At 43.4% G+C, this 20,426-nt stretch overlaps 1 protein-coding gene across 2 annotated transcripts in view; it reads left to right on the top strand.

The window, feature by feature from the left end:
• Positions 1-20,426, top strand: part of STOML1 (stomatin like 1) — a 47,505-nt gene that overhangs the window by 9,937 nt on the left and 17,142 nt on the right. For both annotated transcript variants that reach the window (XM_069222223.1, XM_069222222.1), the window contains exons 4-7: positions 5,330-5,436; positions 12,541-12,690; positions 13,178-13,381; positions 14,091-14,328. In XM_069222223.1, the coding sequence (XP_069078324.1) occupies positions 5,330-5,436; positions 12,541-12,690; positions 13,178-13,381; positions 14,091-14,328 (699 nt within the window). The remainder of the gene's footprint in view (positions 1-5,329; positions 5,437-12,540; positions 12,691-13,177; positions 13,382-14,090; positions 14,329-20,426) is intronic.

Genomic DNA, 20,426 nt, shown 5'->3' with positions numbered 1-20,426 from the left:
TTACCCCAACTGAAATCTAGAGGGCAGAGTAGTGGTGTAGGAGGACTCTTGAAGTGCTAACATTTACAAACTTGTTGTGTGATCTACAGTCAATGTGTTTTTCATCCTATGCGAATGAAGGGCAAGCCTAGCATGCCATCCAGGGCATAGGTCGAACATCTCACCCTGCCAGGTACTCACACATTCACATTGTACCATAGCAGGCTATGGAGTCAGAGACTGGTAGTTGGGTGTCATTGTGTTGGAGGGGCATAAGAGCTTAGACCAACTGTTTCCTTTGCAAAAGACTGAAGAAAAATCTTAAGATATCTGTGGATGTGATGTTCCTAATTCAAGGGGGCAATATCCCTGAGCTGGATGCATTCAATAGCTTATTAGCTGGAAAAAGAGGGATGGGGATCAGGAAGGAAGGAGGAATAGAGGTGAAGGCCTATAAGAAAGCAAGACATAAAAAGGTAGGGAAGGTTTGACTTGAATAAAAAGCAACTGAAAATGATGTGATCAAATAAAATTAAAGAATGAGTGAAAGGAAAAGGAAGATCAAAAAACTTAATGAGAAAAAGAAAGAAGGAAAGAGAAAGGGAGGAAATGAAGTGAGAGGCAAATAAAATGACAAGGTGTGAAGGAAAACAGATACCAAGGTGAACATTTTCAAAAGGCTCGGGTACACACTTGAGAGAAAGAGGAGAAGCAAAAAGTTATATACCCCCCCAATCTTTGCTGGTGCACATGTGAGCATTAATACTTGCGAATTTAAACCAACACAGGAGAGAGTGAGTTGGACCAAATACCTGCTACCTTCCCACACAAATCATAATCAAATCAACAAAAGCAGGTCTATCATTATTGTGCATAGAGCGTGTTTTTTATGTTCCTGACAGAATCTTTTCATTCATTTAAAAGACCCTCACCCTTTTTTTTTTCCTGTTCCTGCCTTTTCCTTTTACTTCCCCTTTTTCCTTTCTTTTCCTTTTCTCCCCTTCTTTACTCCTCTTCTTCGTCTTCCTTCTCTCCTTCACATCTTTATTCCTTTCCTCCCTCCCTCTTTTCCCTATCTTCTCCTTTTCTCTTCCGCCTTCTGACTCTCTTCTCTCCCCTTTTTCTCTTCTTCCAGGCATCTTACTCTCTCTACCCTTTCCTCTCTTCAGCCACGGCATAACCCTTCTCCCTCTTCCTGTAATAGGACAAGAGCTCTCAGTGATAGATAGCGCCCCCTGCCACACCCACCCACTTAGTTGCATCATTGTACCCCCTGTGCGATACCCAGCCACTACTAACTCCAGAAGCACAACGCAAAATAGGGCTCTCTAGTTCTCTGAATATCCAAAACTTAGCGTTGTTCCTCGCTCTGCCTTCCTACACGTGGTCGACCGTGACACCTCACAATGATTTGCCTTTCCCCTGATTGACATATGCCTAGGGCCCCGCATGCACACCCTGCTATGTTGTGGTAAACTGTGGCATTGTCTTTCTCTGCTGAGGCTCATGGATATCGCTAATGTTATGAAAGAAGCTCACTATGCTGTGCTATATTGTTATGTATGATGCTTCTTCCTTTGTTCATTTTTCAATAAAGAATTGCAAAACAAAACAAAATACCCCTCACCCACAGATCTAACTGGCGCCATACTTCATCATCAGGGTCCCACCCAGGGTGCCTACCGCCTCCGAGGTGTGCTTCCACGCCTGTTTACAGCAAAGCGGGTCAAAAGTAATTTTTGTGCGAGTGCACCTGAAGTCTGATATGTGCATAAACTAGAAAGTGTAATGTTAAAACTGCCTAGAGTGTGCCTTTGTACCAGTGTACCTATTTTACTGGTGCTCTACGACAAGATAAAAAACTACATATGATGTGTCTGGAGCTATGATGTACTCCTACATATAGTTTAAGGTCGACATGTTTCAGCCATTGGCCTGTGTGCCCCACAGGGGTCAAAATTGGTTTTCCTCAGAACCTATTTTGTGCTCTTAATCAGCTCACTAAGACTGATGCTAATATGATATTCTGTTTACTCATGGATCCATCACTGGCAATAGCACTGCTCCATTTGAGAATCTGAAAAAAGAAAGAAGAGAGGAACACAGACACCAGGCAGATCCATAATTACATTACTGTTAATAGTCAACTGATACCACCATCAGTTTTTCATCTCAAGCCTTTGGAAACTAAATTGTATGTCTTTGTCCCAAGGCATGGCACCTAAGAGTTACCAAAGCTATATTTAGTCAAACAGTTTACATCTCCATGTATTTGCAAAAACATGTCTCAAAACAACCATATGCTCTTTTTCAAAATATAGCTATCCCACTTGCGTCTTCAAGGGATGTCACCCGCCTTTTTCCTAATTTCGTCCCCAAGTCCTCAGAAATGTAATTGGAGCTTCTTTTCTTTCCTCTTATATCCTTCTTCTGTTTGGCAGATGCAGAAATCACATTTGCGCATCTGTAGACTTGGGGGCGTGTCTGCCGTACTGTGGCATCTCACGTCACTCTCCTTACCCTCATGAGTGATGTGCACCTACTGCATCTTAGAAAGAAATGTATAGTACACTGCATCCTCATCTCCCCGGCGTGTCTGTCTTGCCATGGCATCTGACGTCTCATGCTCGACCTCTTATTGTAAAGTATGCCCCAAGCCCCCTATAAAGAAGTGTGCAGTGCATGCCGTAAGGTCAGTCTTGTCTGTACTTCTAAACGTTTGCCATCAGAATAGTACCAGTGGTCCTTAGGGGGTGCGAATTAGAACAATAATGATAAAAGAACATACAGCATCCCCCATTGTATATAACAGCAGAGATCACAGTATTTCTAAATGCCCCAAAATGGGGTCCTGGTAAAGGGTTTCAGTACTTTGGTGCCAACTATATTTTGCAAAAGGAGAAGTGACTGAAAGTAAATAGGAATGATAGGTTGTTACCACCAACAATAAGGTGCGTTTTTTTCAATAATCATTGATTTTTATCCTTGTTGGCATCAAAGACAACTATATTTTACAAAAGGAGAAGTGACTGAACTTGTCATTGTGGGGCGTTGTTTTATAGGGTTAAAAGTAGTATCAATGATACAATAGAGGCGGAACCATATAAGTACAGATAAGATTGACCTTACAGCGTGCACTGCACACTTCTTTCTAAGGGGATTAGGGCATATATTACAAAAAGAGGACGAGCAGGTGCCATCAGACGTCATTGCAAGGCGGGCATGCCCAGAAGATGAGGACAGTGTGTACTACACATTTCTTTCTAAGACGCAGTAGACGCACATCACTCATGAGAGAGAGTGAGTGACGTGAGACGGCATGACACATCGAACACACCCCTAAGACTACGGACGCGCAAATGTGATTTTGGCATTTGACAAATGGTAGAAGGATATAAGGGGGAAGAAAAGATGCTCCGATTACTTTTCAGAGGGCACAGGGACGAAATTTGGCAAAAGATGGGTGGCATCCCTTGAAGACGTAAATGGGGTTGTGTGGGGATGGCAATATTTTGATAAAGAGAGAGGGGTGACTATGTGTTTTTAATATCTTACACCCTTTCGTAGTGTGTGACTACAGGGTTCACCTCCTCGGGACTTCCATAAAGTGAGACAAAAAGGAGGCACACGTATGGAATTAGATTTTTACATATCACTTAGGCATATGCATGCTACGAAGTACGTGGGCACTATCATGCTAACCAATTTAAAATATACGGTTGAGGAAGTGATTTGCATATTGAAACGAACTACATATATTAAACCGCCTGCTAACTAGTTATCATAACAGCACACTGTGTGCCCAGGGAGCACAATATATGGCACCATTAGTGTACTAAAACGAGAAAATGATTCCCCAGCAAAGCGTAAACAGCACATGCTTAATACCATGCAGCTTCTGCACATTTTATATGGAGGGATGATAAATACAGTTCTAACAGATATTGATATTGGTTTGACCCACTTTTTTGCAAATGCATGGAGGAGTAAACTGATTGGCTAAATAAAGCTTTGCTAATTATTAGGTACCATGCCTTGGGACAAAGACATATGACTTAGTTTCTAAAGGCTTGAGATGAAGTACTGATGATGTAAACATTTGACTATTGACAGTAATGTAACTATGGATCTGTCTGTTGTCTGTGTTCCTCTCTTTCTTCTTTTTTCAGATTCTCAAACAGAGCAGTGCTATTACCAATGATGATCCGTGAGTAAACAGAATATTATATTAGCATCAGTCTTAGTGAGCGGTGAAGAGCTCAAAATAGGTCCTGAGGAAAGCCAATTTTGACCCCTCTGTGGCACATAGACCACTGTCTGACACTTGATGTAGGAGTACATCATAGCTCCAGACACCTCACACGTAGTTTTAAATCTTGTCTGAGAGCAACAGTATTATTAAAATAGGTACATTAGTACAAGGGCATCCTCTAGGCAATTTGAACATCACACTGTCTCTAGTTTATGCACATATCAGACTTCAGCTGCACTCGCACAAAAAAACGACTGACCCGCTCTGCTGTAATGAGGTGTGGAAGCACACCCCGGAGGCTCTAGGCACCCTGGGTGGGACCCCGATGATGAAGCATGCCACCAGCTATATCGGTGGGTGAGGGGTCTTTTACAAGAATTAAAAGATTCTGTCAGGAACATAAACAAGCATTTGCATTGCAATGGGTCTCGCATATTTCACACAAGTTAATTGTCACCTTTTGACAAAAGCGCCCACAAGCAAAACCAAAAATAAGCATGAGTGGAAACTGAGAAAAGACAACTTAATAAAATAAAAGAATGTTAGATCTAAAAAAGTAAAACTTTGTGAATTTGTCCTGCTGGGCATGTTTTTGCTAGTCACAAGCCGTCTGTTTGCGGGGCACTGAAAGTTAGAACAAAATAGTACCTCGATCAGGTGGGGAGCAGCAGACAGGCACTAATTAAGTAGAAATCAATTACTACTTGATCCCTGCTCCACACAGAGGAACGGAAATGATGCCAGACATGTCTTGACGAATTACGAGGCTGTAAAGAAGAGTGCCACGCAAACCAACAAATGGTGAGCGACAGGCGGGCTCCAAGCCCTTTACTGAACACAACAGTTTCTCGTATGAGAGATGCCTGCGGAAGCGCATGCACTTGCAGACTCGACCCTAAAAACAGGCTGTATTGACAATAATGATATACCTGCTTTTGTTGATTTGATTAGCATTTATATGTCCTAATGGTCGATGCATAAGGGGATCATTAAAGTTTCATAGCGTTGTAGAAGAATATGTCCAAGTTGCAGTCTGATTACATCACACATTATAAAGTGCCAGTTATGATACAGCCATGTGTTTTTATCATTACATAGATCTCTCACAGAGTTGGCTTTCATGGATGTGTCATGGAATCATCTCATCTCTTGTTTTCATACTGCTGATTATCACCTTGCCCATTTCTGGATGGTTTACTATAAAGGTAAGGGCTATGACGTGCCGTATGTAGTTAATCCATCACCAGTTCCATTACCCTTTTTTATAAATCAAGACGTGTAACAATGTATTATAATCCTGTGATGACATTGAGAGACTTTTGAAGGAAACTCAGGCTTCAGTGAACGTTTGTATTCGGGTAACTGTGAGGCCATTCCTTCCCTTTCTGCTTGTTTTTCCATTTTTTTATGCTGCCATCTTTAAGTGCCCTAGCGCCTCACGTTTCCTAGACCCATGAATTACCCAACTTGGGCACAGCTTATGAAACTGGCGCAGGTAAATAATAATTCCAAAGACTGAAAGGAATGCAAATCTCAGAATCCAAAAATGGTATTAGTGATCCATAATACAGTTTCCAAATCGAGGTTTTCCCTTGGTTGAAGCCCTTAATTGAAAGATATGTGAGTCTGAATAGTCTATCAACAGTATTTTTATAGTATTGACAAAACAAAAGATATCATGATTGGGTTGTAATTTACAACAATTCAGCATTTATTTTTGTGATTTCAAAACATTTTCTCTTTGCAAATATTAATTGTAAGCAGTACTTAGAATAATGAGCCATACCTCTGCGCCTGCTTCACCTTCCCCCAGAACTTGCAGGGCTCATTCTTTGTCTGTGCTGGTTGGACTATGGACATAGAGTGTGTTTTTTGGCCACACTGTACCCAGTTTCACAGTACCCACATGGCACATACTTTGGCAATGCCCTGTTTGCTATTGGTGCAGACTTGGCTTGTAGTAATTCTTAAAACACTGGCTTCAGCAGTTCCACTTGCTATTACTGGAAGTTCATTTTATTGTTTTGTATTGTATCTGAGTATTTATTGCCATTGTTTGGAAATGGCATAACTATCACAAACTAACAATGATTTGTACGGTAGTGTAAGAAAAGTCATGAAATAACATTGTCATCGTTGATGAGCTGGACAGTACCTTGAGAATAAGGGGACTGATTATAACTAGATGTGATGGTATAAATTCAAACAGTGGCTATATTAAAAGGAATAAATTACAAAGTAATCAATAAGTGTATCCAAACAAGTTCATTTGAGGTATCTGATGGGAAACAATGCCTTACAGGATATCTTAGGGGTTTGTCATGTTTGGCTTTGATGAGAAGGCATTTAGTAAGACAGTGTTACACAGTGCCTGTGAATCAAGTAGGGCTATGTATCTAGTCAATCTAAACGTCAATGTATAGGGGCTCAGTCCATGCATACCATCAGGAAATGTTGACACGGTTCCCAGCTAGCTCACAGTGCCCCGTCTGAACCCCTAAACACACCAGGATACCAGATGGGTTTTGCAACCTCTAACATGAGTACTCAGATTCCCAAGGAAATCATGAAAACAGACCTGTTCTTTCGTTGGCATCCAGAGTACCCAAGATTAGACACAAGAAAGAGGCAGAAATGTATTTTAGAACATTTACTGCACCAGTCTTATTCTTGCATAAAGAACATGAGCAGCGATTATCAGGCAAATAAGGCAAAGCATGGTAATCAGCATCACAAAAATGGTGAAAAAGATAAACAGTTCAACCATGGTTTTGTGATTTTGTTGGTACACTCCTGCCCGTAACTACCTATACTGCTAAGAGCATAGTAAGAGCACTCTCTGCCAGATCTGTTGAGAAAACGAATCCCCCCATACCTGTGTTATATGTACCAGGAAGGCAGGAAGCCTGCCTAGTGTAATACAGGATATTGGTCCTGTGGGTAAAGGTCAGATTCGGGATCAGAGTCAGCCAAGCTGCATCTTGGGCATGGTATACCACGTTCCAGGATAACCCAAGCGGAAGTGCTCATCTACTGTATATTGCACAGAGGCATTTTTTTTACACAAGCCCCATTCGTGTCACACCCTGTCAGAGGTACAAGCTCAACACTATTATATGTCTGCAGACGTGGAGCTGTCTCCACGGACAATCAGAATGTTTGGGGCATTGCATTATTTGTGCTCACCCTTGGACGAAGTGTACAGACTCGGAACAGGCAATGTGTACAGTGATTTCTCAGTACATTATCACATAAATGAAAAGCCATGTAAAAGGTTAGTGACAGAAAAGAAATGTTAAGTTAAAATGTGCATTTAAAAATGGGGCCCCTAAGCAAGCCTTAACGTGCTTTTCTCACAACTGTCCACATTGTCAAAGTTTGACTCTGTAGAGAGAAGCATCATGGTATGGTGCTACTCCTGGAACTCAGATTGAGTGTAGATAAAAGAGCCTGGCATAAAATGGCCCACAAAACAGAAGTTAGGAAAATGTAATTGCCAATCTACTGATTCAACTGCGCTTAGCTTAACTTGGAATGAGGAACAGTGGCATAACCTACTAGTAAAAGGATCTGAGACAAACTACACTCAACATATTTGTAACATGAATGGGCGAGGAAATAGAGCAGCATGCATGCTTCAGATGAAGGCCCAGGGCTGGATTAGTCATTTAAGGTCAGGGGAGCCTGCCTTAACAATTCAGTGTTGGAAAAAAGTTAGTATCCAGAGACACAAAAATATATAAAAATAAGAAGACTGGGGCTGTGCTTACGTTCTACTTCTTGTAGTTGGAAGCCTGCAGTTCATCTTCAGGTCTCTACATTCAATTCACATATGGACCAAGATGTATTTATTTGGGGCGTCAAAAAGACAAGTGGAAACATTTATTTATTTGTGCCTTCTGCAATGGCATCGGTGATGTAATTGATGTGTTTTCTGATGCCATCTGTTTATGTATATAAAAAGATTGCTGTAACTGCATGTATAAGCAATATGTGTTGCCATTTGCAATCTCGTACATGAGATTGTGAGGTCATAAGCAATGCACAGTGGGTTATGGTTGCATAGTTCACCATAACACACACATTTCAGTGAATTTTATGTTTGGGTCATATCCAACACTTCAATTCGGTTGAGATTTTATAACAGTGTTCTTTTTGTTCATGTATGTTTCTGCATGCTTACTGATCTTAGTACTGAACTAACATCCTCTAACAATTGTTTTGCTAGATAAGTCATAGAGGTTTTTATAACATGGGTGAACAAGGGCGAGGAATTGGCACGTAAATGCCCGGGTCATGACTTCACGCATAATACTATGTGACATCACAAGTGACGTCACTGGAGACAAGATAAATTATATCATTATTGACAATGGTGTACTAGGCCACTGGGACAGCAGGAATTTTCCAGTATGTGGTTGGCTCCTCTGAGGCCAGAGGTGCTGTGTATCCATTTCTAAATGTAGCCCTGCAGTAGTGGGTGTTTTCCTTGCCTTTTCCCTGTTTGCTTACAGCCCATGGGCATTAGAGGCCCAGTAAGAGAAGAGGAATGGAGCAGGTAAAGGACCTTGTGTAGATTGATGTTTGTTGCATACTGCTCTAGCCTGTTTGCCCCATCTGTGGTCCTGTGAGATAAGAGAGATACGAAGTATAGGATGATGGAAAATACTGCTGTGGTGCAAAGTACCTAGGCTGCCTAGTCTTGGATTCTGAATGCCAAAGCTGCCTATTGTTTTTATCTCATGCCTCTTTTTTTCCATCACCTTACAGTCTGTAGCTCATTATCTCACTGTTGTAGGTCATTTTATCTGTTATTTTCTCCATTTGCTTTCCTGCATTCCTCTTCCTCCTTTTTGCTTTCCTTTCTGCATGTCTTTCTTTTGCTCTGGATCAACATCTGTTGATGGAAAATAAATCTCAGGTCAAAAAGTAGTCTGCTGCCTCTGCACCATTTAAGCACTGATATTAGCATCCTAGAACAATATACTGGAGCACTCCAACAAATTGTTTATATAACATTGTTTGAGGACAAATAACCAGAAAAGTCAAGTCCATAAGTCTGAGGCCATGTGATATTTTTTGTTGTCGTCTTTATTGTGTTTACACACTTCCAACTAAGTTGAGCATGATCATCAACCAACTCATGTTTAGTCCCCAATGGGACTTTTTCAAGAAATGTGACTACAACCTGTATTCTTTTAACAGTAATACATGAAGTAAGACGATATAGAGGCAAGAGTTTGAGTTTCTTCCAAGTGATCGCTCCTGAGAACTATTCTACTGTTAGATTCTGCCTAATAATGTAGTTGTCCTCATCTGTTTGTCAAAGTATTAGAAAAAAACCATAAACCAACAACTCTCCTCACATCTGGAACAGAACTTCCTACTTGACTCCTCCTAATCCAGATTTCGCAGCAACCACAGCACTGAGACAAGCCTCATCGCAGCTACTGACGACACCCAAGCCCTACTTGACCGAGAAGAGAAGAGACTGCAGTTCTGATCCTCCTAGACCTCTCAGTATCCTTCAGTGTGTTCTCCCACCACACACTCATCACAAGGGTGCACAACATAGGCATCTAAGGAGTAGTTCTCAGATGGATTGCCTCTTTCCTAACCTGAGGAACACAAAAGGTCAGCCTCCCTCCCTTCACCTCCAAACACAAGAAAATAATCGGTGGAGTACTCCAGTGATCCTAGCTCAGCCCACCCTCTACAACACTTATATGACACCTCTGGCCAGCATTGTCAAAACCCTCGGACTCAAAATCGAATCATATGCCGACAACACACACAAATCATTCTCCGCCTCTCCAAAGACACCACTAACACCAAGACCAACTTCCACAACTGCATGACAAATGTCGCCATCTGGATGAAGGACAGCTGCCTGAAGCTCAACACGAACAAAACAGAGGTACTGATCTCTGGAAACAAAAGCTACCTATGGGACACATCCTGATGGCCCTCAGAACTCAGACACACTCCTACCCCCACAAACAGTGCTAAGGACCTAGGCATCATTCTGGACAACAAGCTAACCATGTTGACTCAGGTCAACTGGGTCTCTGCCTCCTACTCTTGCTTCTTTATCCTCCGCATGCTTCGTAAGCTATTCAAGTGGCTGCCTCAAAGCTCCTGACGCACCATTACTCAGGCCCTCACCTTCCAGCCGACTGTGCAAAGGCAACACTCTCTACGCAGGGATCGCAGCTTACCTCCTTCAACGACTACAGGACATACAGAGCTCCTCAGCCTGCTCTCCCTAGACAAACCCACATTACCCCCTACCTCAGGGAACTCCACTTGCTCCCTGTACAGAAAGTATGCCAGTTCAAGCTCCTGACCCATACATACAAGACTTGACAGAACGGCGAACCCGCCTTATTAAACATCCTCTTGAACTTCCATTAACCCACCAGACACCTCTGCTCCACTTCCCTTTCTCTAACCCTGACCGCCCACATCTGACCCCGACCCCCCACACAAGGTCTCCCCTTCTACAGCTTCCTAGCAGCGAAGACGTGGAATGAGATACCCTTTCATCTCCAGACCTCCCCATCTCTGCTAGAGTTCTGAAAGTCCTTGAGGACCTGGCTATTCGGCTAATCAACTGGACTGTGCCAGCACCTGAATATCATCATGGGTGACAAGAAGCTCTCTACAAATCTACTGATTGATTGATTAATAGAATGCTAGCTACTAGTCCCCCAGCTGCTAAAGAGCATCACAAGCTAGGCTTAGCCTTTGTTTGTCTGCAGTGGCCACAGGTTGTATAGTGTGGATGTATGTGTGCCTAAAAGCAGTGGCCACTCTGCACCTTTTTTGCTTTTGTTGTGTTTCCTTATCACAGAAACCCTAAGCTCAGCCTTCAGACTTGTGTAATGGGCATTCGCCAAATTATACGACCTTGGGCCAGTGACTAGTCCTGTTCTGCATGGCAGAGCCTGTAGTGCAGGCCTTTGACCATGTAGAGCAGGCAATGGGCATAGGGTATGGATTTCCCTAACACCCTTTGCCAAATTCTTGTATCTCCAACCCCCTGATCACCACCTTTGGACATGTGCAGCAGGGTTTAGTTGGAGGGCATAGGCTTTGGTCATGCCTTGGGTATAGTCTCCTGCCCAAGAGCATATCCTATTACACTCAGCCCCTAGTTGTGCGTATCATCTACCCTTCCTACTGTCAGTGCGTGTCTGTTTGGTGTACACTGTGGAGTATACGCACGGGGTATGGCCCACATTATTCACCTACGCTCTGCTTGTCATTGGTCATTGGCCATTTAAATTCATCACTCCTCCTTGGCCAGGCAACCTGTTTTCCTTAATCCTATTTTCTTACATCATTGAGACCTACTAAAACTCCTTGGAAAGGTCAGTCCAACTGACTTCTGTGATAACCAACTAAATAATCAATTCTGCTCCAATAATTTAGAGATATGGCATTTAGAATCTAATATCTAACAATATGACTCAGAAACCTATATAATCTCTGCCATGAGTGGTACAACATTGCAGCAAAGTTAACGATATGTAGGGACAGCAGCTATATCTTGATGCTAAGCCATGAAACGGTTTTTGTAACATTATAGTCAAAATGTACAGTTTCCAGACTGTGAAAAAGTTTCTTTTTTTTTTGTTTTGAGTCTGGACTCAAATACTGAGAAGCTGTTTCCTTCAAACAGCAAATTTTTGTTCCACAGCCCTGGACTACATCTTTGTCAACCAGTTTTCTGTTTTTGGTTGCAAGACACTCAAGAACAGGTGGACTCAATTTGTTTAAAAGCTGGTGGTGCTTGATTCTCTGCTGCTAGTCAATTGATTCTGATAAAAATGACAGTGGCTTGTTTTGATGTTTGCATTGTCATCACTCAAAAAACAATACATTTAATCCATTGTATTCATCCACTTTAAGAATTCCTGGACCCCCTTAGGCAGCCCTGGAGTTAGCACATTTTCATATGGGGCTCTGCATTGTTACTTCTGGTGAATTTATGGCAGCACAGTAACTATGGGCACTATCAAGGGGCACTGTGGGAGTCTTTCCCATCACTTGATTGATCTCACATCCACGTAGTGACTTGGGCATAAGCTAATGGGATGTGTTATTTAGGTACTCATATATGAGGAGTGGGCAGCTTCGACTGCTACACAGGTGGTGAAGCAACCATTGCAGCTCACAATGGAGCTGAAATTCTGGTTCCTCCAGATGGATCCTATTAGGTAGTAGTATTACTTTGCTTCTCAGACCAGTGTTTCTTTTTCTTGAACCAAAATGCTCTATTCTGATTGTATGTGTTTTCTTTCTAGACAGTTCCCAATTACGAGCGAATCGTTCTCTTCCGTCTGGGACGGATTAAGGCACCACGGGGTCCTGGTGTCATCCTGCTGTTACCGTTCATTGATCAATGGCAGCGGGTGGACTTGCGGACAAAAGCCTTCAGTGTCCCACCATGTAGGGTGAGTGTAATGCTGTGCTCTTCACATTGCGGGGCAAGGTTTTGTACATCACAGGAAGTGCTCCCTTCTCAATGGATGTGGGATGTTATATCAGCAAGTTCTCACGAGGTTTCAGTCCTCTGCAACAAAGGGCGTTTATTTTGAAGCACTGCTGACGTGGTTCTGTTTGAGTGAGGGCATCCTCATTTTGAAGAGTACGACTGGTGCAAGTATTTTTGACATGTTTGTGATAAAATAGAGTGAAACATTTACACCTCCCATGGGTAATTAGCACGCTATACAAACATGCATAACATAGCATGGTATAAAGACACTCAACATAACATAAACGGACACTGCAATAGCATCTTCTGTTAGTGTTCTGCCCCATGCTTTTGCCACCTTGCCTTATAAGCAGAAACGGTCCAAATACATAACCACCACCTGACTTACAAGTGAAGTAGAGTCTGCAGTTCCAACAGAATATGTGTCTTGTGTCTCCATACAGGTGACCTCAAAAGACAGAGCTTTGATCTCCATCGGTGCTGACATTCAGTTCCGTGTTTGGAATCCTGTCTTGTCTGTCATGGCTGTTCAGGACCTGAACACTGCCACACGTATGACGACTCAGAACCTCATGACTGGGATGCTGATCAAGAAGAACTTGCGTGAGATTCAGATGGAGAAATTGCGCATAGGTGACCAGCTGCTGGTGAGCTCATGTAGAGCCGCTCATTGGGGAATTTAACTGTTTGTCAAGGCATTGGATCATGGCTCAGTACTTAGAAGTTACATATACTCAAACACTGTGTGGCTGTGATTCCTCAGGCACTCTTATATGAATTTGAAGCTGGTCTACTTAATTTTTGAATGGTGTGAGAAATCTTATTTTGTCAAGTGTTATTCATCACGAGAGCCAGCTGCACATTTAAACAAGCCAACAGATGCTCAGTCTTTCTCAGTCACCGTCTTGATGCTGTTTAGAGAAGTCGTACTTGAGTGAGTTATGTCATTAAATTGCACGGTGCCAATGACACACATGACAATGATTGTTGAAGTTTCTGAAGCCTGTAATGTGACTTTATGGAGCACCCTTTGCTCTGCATGAGGTTTATGATGTATGAAATGAGTGAGACCACTGTTGTTTACATGAAGCTTTTTTTTGGTAGATGTGAATGTGACTCCAGTAGACAGTGGTGGTGGATGAATCAATGAAGTGGTAAGTCTTCCAAGAAGTCTCCTGACAATTCAAAATGAGTAAGGCATACACAGTGTAATAGAAGGATTGGATAGATCATATACCCAGATGCGATATCTTGATGCCTGCACAGAGCCAAACGTTAGCATGCAGAGTATAAAGTGCATGTAATATTGATTCATCTTCAGTATTTAACTCCTTGTCTTTTTCACTGTTTGTTTAGGTCGACATCAACAGCAAGACCAAGAACTGGGGCTTAGAGGTGGACCGTGTGGAGTTGATTTTAGAGGCAGTGTTGAGGCAGCCTGATGACATGCCATCCAGCAACCTCATCATGCCACCATCTATCCCGGGAATGGAAGGTCTAGCCGGGCCTTTCCAGCAGCTAGCAATGCACTTCCTCAGCAACAGCCTTGCAGTCGCAAATCAAAACACAGACCAAGATCGAGTCTTGCATGCTGGTAAGGGTTGTACAGCTGCGTTTTGGACAGATTAATATCTTTGTATGTAGTGTTGAGAAAATAAGTGCATGCTCATTTGCTGTGGGCTACCTAGCTGATTAAAAGACTCCATTGATCTTGGCTTGGAAACATGACTGTATTACTAACTTAACTTAAACATAAGAGTCTCCTCCTCACTTCTTGAATTTCGTAAGAACTGAAAACCTGGCTTTTCAAGCAGTCCCATTAGGCTCTAGGTGTGGCTAACAATCAAAAAAGTACAAAGTTCCTAAACAGAGAAAACAGTGAAAAAGTTAAGGCACAAGTGTTAAGGACATTTCTATCTTTAGAAGCAAGACCCCCCACACATTCATTGAATGTGATCTTCATCATAGGGCTAGCTCCTCGTCAGACTGGCGCTGCAATGTCTGAAGGGCCCCACCGGGGTGCTCTTGCCGGAGATCTTTTGGAAAAGAAGTATGTGCTGTGATGAAATCCAGTAAGGATAAAGTAAATCTGCTGAGAAAAAGAGCAGTAACAAAAAGTGGGATATAATTGGCTCAAGAACCACACAAACACAAATTCAGTTTTAATTAGGACTACAGGCATCTTGTCAAGATTAAAAACACTCGAGTGGACAGAAGACGATGTACCACCACTCTAAAAAACACACAAAGCTAGACTGGGACACTCTCCCTCTAGCTATAGTAGGTCAACATGTTTCGCGCCTGAAACAGTCCACCCGTATCTAATGGCGCTTCATCAGGACCAAACCAAATTCCTAAGCTACAAAATGAGTCCTCCCTAGAAGATAAAGGACAAAGAGCAACTTACATCACATGCTACAAAAAAGGGAACCTGAGACGGTGAACAGCCGTCCTCACTAGGAGATCAGGTTCCTTGGGAATGTGCGAGTCATTTGCTGGATGTCACTCAGTTGTGGTAATATGTCCGCTGGCTGGAACCTACCCAAACTACCCGACAGCCACAATACCCAACAGCCGCAATCCCGGAAGTGTGGCTAGACATACTTGCACAGTGCCAGGATTCCCTGTCGGTGATATTCCACTTTACAAATCTGCATAACATAGCATACCAAGCTGGATGCATTGCAATTTGACCTGAAGGGAGTTTAGTACCAAGTAGAAGGAGTGCTTTTCCTCCTGTCACTGCAATACACCAGTAGGCTTTACTTGGAAGCTCCTGCCCCTGGGTCCCATTAAGCATTGTCTCTGTCATTGTTGCTGTCTTCTTTATGCTGCTAGATCTTGGTTTTAATATTATGAAATGTTGATTTGTCAGTAGATGGTTGTAGTTGAAGTCAGTTGTAAGAATTTTAGACCGAGCAGAGAAGTTATCCTGGCCCTGTGGCACTATTCTTTATACATTTATACTTCACCAATAATGCCACTTTCCTACTCTGCATCTGTGATGTTGCTTGTCTAGATATCTTGTGTATGGCCATCTGTTACTTCATTACAACATGACCCTGAAGCCTTGGATGAGTCCATCTCCCTTCAGCAGTGCATCATGTAAAGTAAAAATCTCCATGGCTAGACCCATACTTTGAGATCATTACTCACTCTCGGGAGTAAATCTCAATTGTACATAGAAAATGGCATCAAAAAGTACAAAACAGAAAAATTTGTTTTATATATTCATAAGATCAATCATACATTTCAGCACACAAAGAAACCGATTATAGTCATTGATGGCAAATGATGGGCCTTTATTCTTACATTCAAGAACTATCTATTTTATTTGAAAAAAGAGGACGCGTGAATGGAGAAAAGTGTTACTGTAGCTGGCAGGAATGCAGACAGAATGAAGATGAGCCATGACCCCCATTGTTTGGGGAGCCTGTCCTCACAATGCCTATGTCATGAGTAATATCACTTCCAAAGTGCAGAAAAGTCTAGAAATGCCAGTTAGGCTGCCTTTAGGTCTGCATAAAGCAGACTTTTGTTTCCCTGAAGCCATGGACACATGTCCCATTGAAGGTCTAAGCCCTGCAGGGTAATTGTGACCTTTCACATTGGATAGGTGGGAGGGTTGTGGTGTATTATATGATGTGGTTGTGACCTCACCCTGTAATACACTCACAAAATCTTCTTCGGCCCAGGAAGGCTCATTTTTAACCCCCCTAGCTCAACCCTGGGTAGCTGTGGCTTCGAACAGCAAGGCTTAAACCAGGAAACAAACCAAACTAAAGAGTTTCGGAAATATAGATTTTTAAGTAAAATGGAAATCTCAGCTTTTTTCTCAAAAGTGCAAACAATCATTGGTAATCTTAAAGTTTGGAAACATTCTAAAACTTTTAAAGAGTTGTGTTCGTCTTCTCCGGCCCAGACTGGGTGATCAATTATGACAGAGAGAAGGTCAGGGGTATTGGGACAGTTAGTTACTTGGTCACGAATTTTTTTTTTTTTTTTTAAATTGTGTATATTTAGTTAGGTATAATAATTTACATTTAAGAACTGTTAGAAATGGGTTCTCTAGTTGGCAGAGGTGTACACCCTTGTCCAAGTAGGGACCACAATCCTCATTGGGGTAAGTCACACACAATCCAAATTATCCTGTGCCCACCCTCTGGTAGCTTGGCACTGAGCAGTCCGGCTTAACTTAGAAGGCAGTGTGTAAAGTATTTGTGCAATACATCATACAGTAACACAGTGAAAACACCACAAAAATACACCACACAGGTTTAGAAAAATAGATATTATTTATCTGCATAAAATAAGGTAAAAACGATGAAAATCCAATGTACACAAGCAGAGTTATGAATTTTTAAAGATTAAATCCAACTAAAGCGCCTAGAAACACAATAGCTTCAACTGTGGCTATCACAACGTCATTGGTGGAGTTGTTCCCTGTCTGCCAGGGTCCCAGTAGGGGGTTTGGCAATCCATTGTTTGAGGGCAGGCCACTGGCCTTTGTAATCTAAGTGTCAGGCCCTCCACCCTTCCAGCCCAGGAAGACCCATTCAAAATGCAGATGAGTGCAGGTGTGACTGAGTGTCCTGTGTTGGTGGTTGTCTAGGTGAAATGCACAAGGGAGGTGTCAACCAGCACAGTCCAGACGGCTGTAAGGCACAGATGGTTTTAAGTGCAGAGAAATGCTCACTTTCTAAAAGTGGCATTTCTAAAATAGTAATATGAAATCCAACCTCACCAATAATCAGGATTTTCTATTACCATTCTGGCCATACTAAATATGACCTGATTACCACTTTCAGATCGGAATCTACCACTCACAAAGTAGATCAGGGCAGTCCTAGTGCTAGTCTATGAAAGGAGCAGGCCACACAGTAGTGGAAAACGAATTTAGGGGTTTTCACTACCAGGACATATACAACATATAGGTACATGTCCTGCCTTTTACCTACCTTGCACCCTGCCCTAAGGGTTACCTAGGGCCCACCTTACGGGTGACTTATATGTAGAAAAAGGTGAGTTTAAGGCCTGGCAAGTACTTTTAAATGCCAAGTTGAAGTGGCAGTGAAACTGCACACACAGGCCTTGCAATGGCAGGCCTGAGAGATGGTTAAGGGGCTACTTAGGTGGGTGGCACAATCAGTGCTGCAGGACCACTAGTAGCATTTAATTTACAGGCCCTGGGCACATGTAGTGCACTTTACTAGGGACTTATAAGTAAATCGAATAAGCCAATTTGGGGTGAACCAATGTTACCATGTTTAGGAGACAGAGCATATGCACTTTAGCACTGGTTAGCAGTGGTAAGTTGCTCAGAGCTAAAACCAGCAAAAACAGTGTCAGAAAAGTGGAGGGAGGCAGGCAAAAGGTTGGGGGATGACCACTCTAAGGCTGTCAGGTCTAACATGTGTCCCCCCCGCTGAAAGTAGGGAGAGCTACCCAGCCCCTTGTGAGCTCTCATCACTAAGGCAGAAGAATCTGGAGAGACCATCAGCATTGATGTGGTCAGTTCCCGGACGATGCTCCACCGTAAAGTCCATCCCCTGTAGGGAAATGGACCACTTGAAGAGTTAAGGATTTTCACCCCTCATCTGTATGAGTCATTTGAGGTGCCTGTGGTGTGTCTGAACCCGGACGTGAGTCCCAAACAGGTGTGGTCTCAGCTTCGTCAATGCCCATACCACAGGAAATGCTTCTCTTTCAATGGCACTCCACCTCTGTTCCCTGGTAATAGCTTTCTTCTAATAAAGGCTACTGGTTGGTTTAGGCCCTCCTCATTCAGCTGTTCTAGAACTGCCCCTATGCCATACTCTGAAGCTTCTGTCTGCACAATGAATTCTTTAGAGTAGTCTGGTCCTGAGCATGGGTGCCGTGCACGTGGCTTCCTTTAGGGAGTCAAAGGCTTTCTGACAAGCCTCTGTCCAATTCACCAACCTGGGTTGCTTTGTGGACGTGAGTTCTGTTAAAGGGGCCACTATGGTGCCATAACCCTTAACAAACCTATGGTAGTATCCCATGAGGCCCAGAAAGGCTCTCATTTCTGTTTGGGTTCTAGGTGTTTGCCAGGCCATGATTGTCTCAATCTTGGCCTGGAGGGCCTGCACCTTGCCTCCACCTACTAGGTGTCCCAAGTACACCACGGAACCCTGCCCAGTCTGCCACTTGCCTTGATTGGCAGGCCTGCTTGTTGCAGGGCCTGGAGCACCTTTTGGAGGTGGAGCAGGTGGTTTCTCCCAGCTGGAACTGTAGACAGCAGTGTTGTCAAGATAGGCAGTGAAGAACGCATCCTTTCTAGCCAGGACCCTGTTAACCAACCGTTGGAAGGTAGCGGGAGCATTCTTCAAGCCAAAGGGCATTACACTGAACTGGTAATATCCCTCAGGTGTTAAAAAGGCAGATCTCTCTTTGGCCCCCTCAGTCAAGGCGATCTGCCAGGACCCTGGTGTCAAATAAAAAGTACTTAGGAATTTGGCAGCGCCTAGCCTGTCGACGAGCTCATTTGCTTGGGGGATGGGGTGAGCATCAGTCTTGGTGACTGAATTGAGACCTCTGTAATCTATGCAGAACCTAAGTTTGGCTTGGCACCGGGTGCGGCATCCTTGGGTACCAGAACCAAAGGGCTGGACCAAGGACTGCTGGACTTCTCAATTACTCCCAGAGCCAGCATCTTTGCGATTTTGTCCTTGATGCTGGCCTTCACCCTCTCTGACAACCTGTAAATTTTATTCTTTACAGGGGGACTGTCTCCTGTGTCAATGTCATGAACACACAAGTGTGTGAGTCCAGGGGTGAGGGAAAACAGGAAGCTGGTAGCAGTCCCCTCGCTGGTCCAGGGAGTCAGAGAGATTGACACCCTCCACTGACCCATCACCTCTTTTGGCAGAGAGGAGGTCAGTGAGAGGTTCACCCTCCTCCTCCATACCCTCATCTGTCACCAGAAGCACGTTGACTTCAGTCCTCTCAAATGAGACTTCAGTCTATTCACGTGGACCACGCTTAGGGGGCTACTAGGGGACTGGAGGTCCACTAAGTAAGTGTCCTTCCCTTTACGCTCTGTGATCTCAAATGAGCCTGTCCAGCGATCCTTGAGAGCTCTATGCTCTACTGGCTCCATTACCCAAACTTTGTCACCAGGCTGAAACTCCACCAGGGTGGCATTCTGGTCATACCAGCGTTTCATGACCTCTTGACTGGCCTCGAGGTTGCTCTTGGCCTTTTTCCAGAAGCAGCGCATCTGGTTGCGGAGGGCCAACATGTATCTGAACACATCCTGAAGGGGTTTCTTGGGAGCTTTCTCCCACCGCTCCTTTACAATGCTTAGGGGGGTCCCCTGACAGGGTAGCTGTAGAGAAGCTCAAAGGGACTGAACCTTACCCCTTTCTAGGGCACCTCTCTATAAGCAAAGGACGTCCCACTTACGCCTCATGGCCTCAGGAAGGCCTGTGATCATGCCTTTCAAGGTCTTATTGAATCTCTCCACAAGGCCATTGGATTGAGGATGATAGGGTGTGGTAAACTTGTAGGTCACCCCACACGCATCCCACATGGATTTCATGTATGCAGAAATGAAGTTTGTGCCTCTGTCAGACACAGTCTCTTTTGGGAATCCCACACAGGTAAAAATCAGAGTTCTGGTCACCACCGGTGCAGTCACTGTCCTCAGAGGGATTACCTCTGGGTAGCGGG

This window comes from Pleurodeles waltl, chromosome 3_1 (assembly GCF_031143425.1).
Source record: "Pleurodeles waltl isolate 20211129_DDA chromosome 3_1, aPleWal1.hap1.20221129, whole genome shotgun sequence".
Classification (NCBI taxonomy): domain Eukaryota; kingdom Metazoa; phylum Chordata; class Amphibia; order Caudata; family Salamandridae; genus Pleurodeles; species Pleurodeles waltl.
This window is presented reverse-complemented; position numbering and strand designations above follow the sequence as displayed.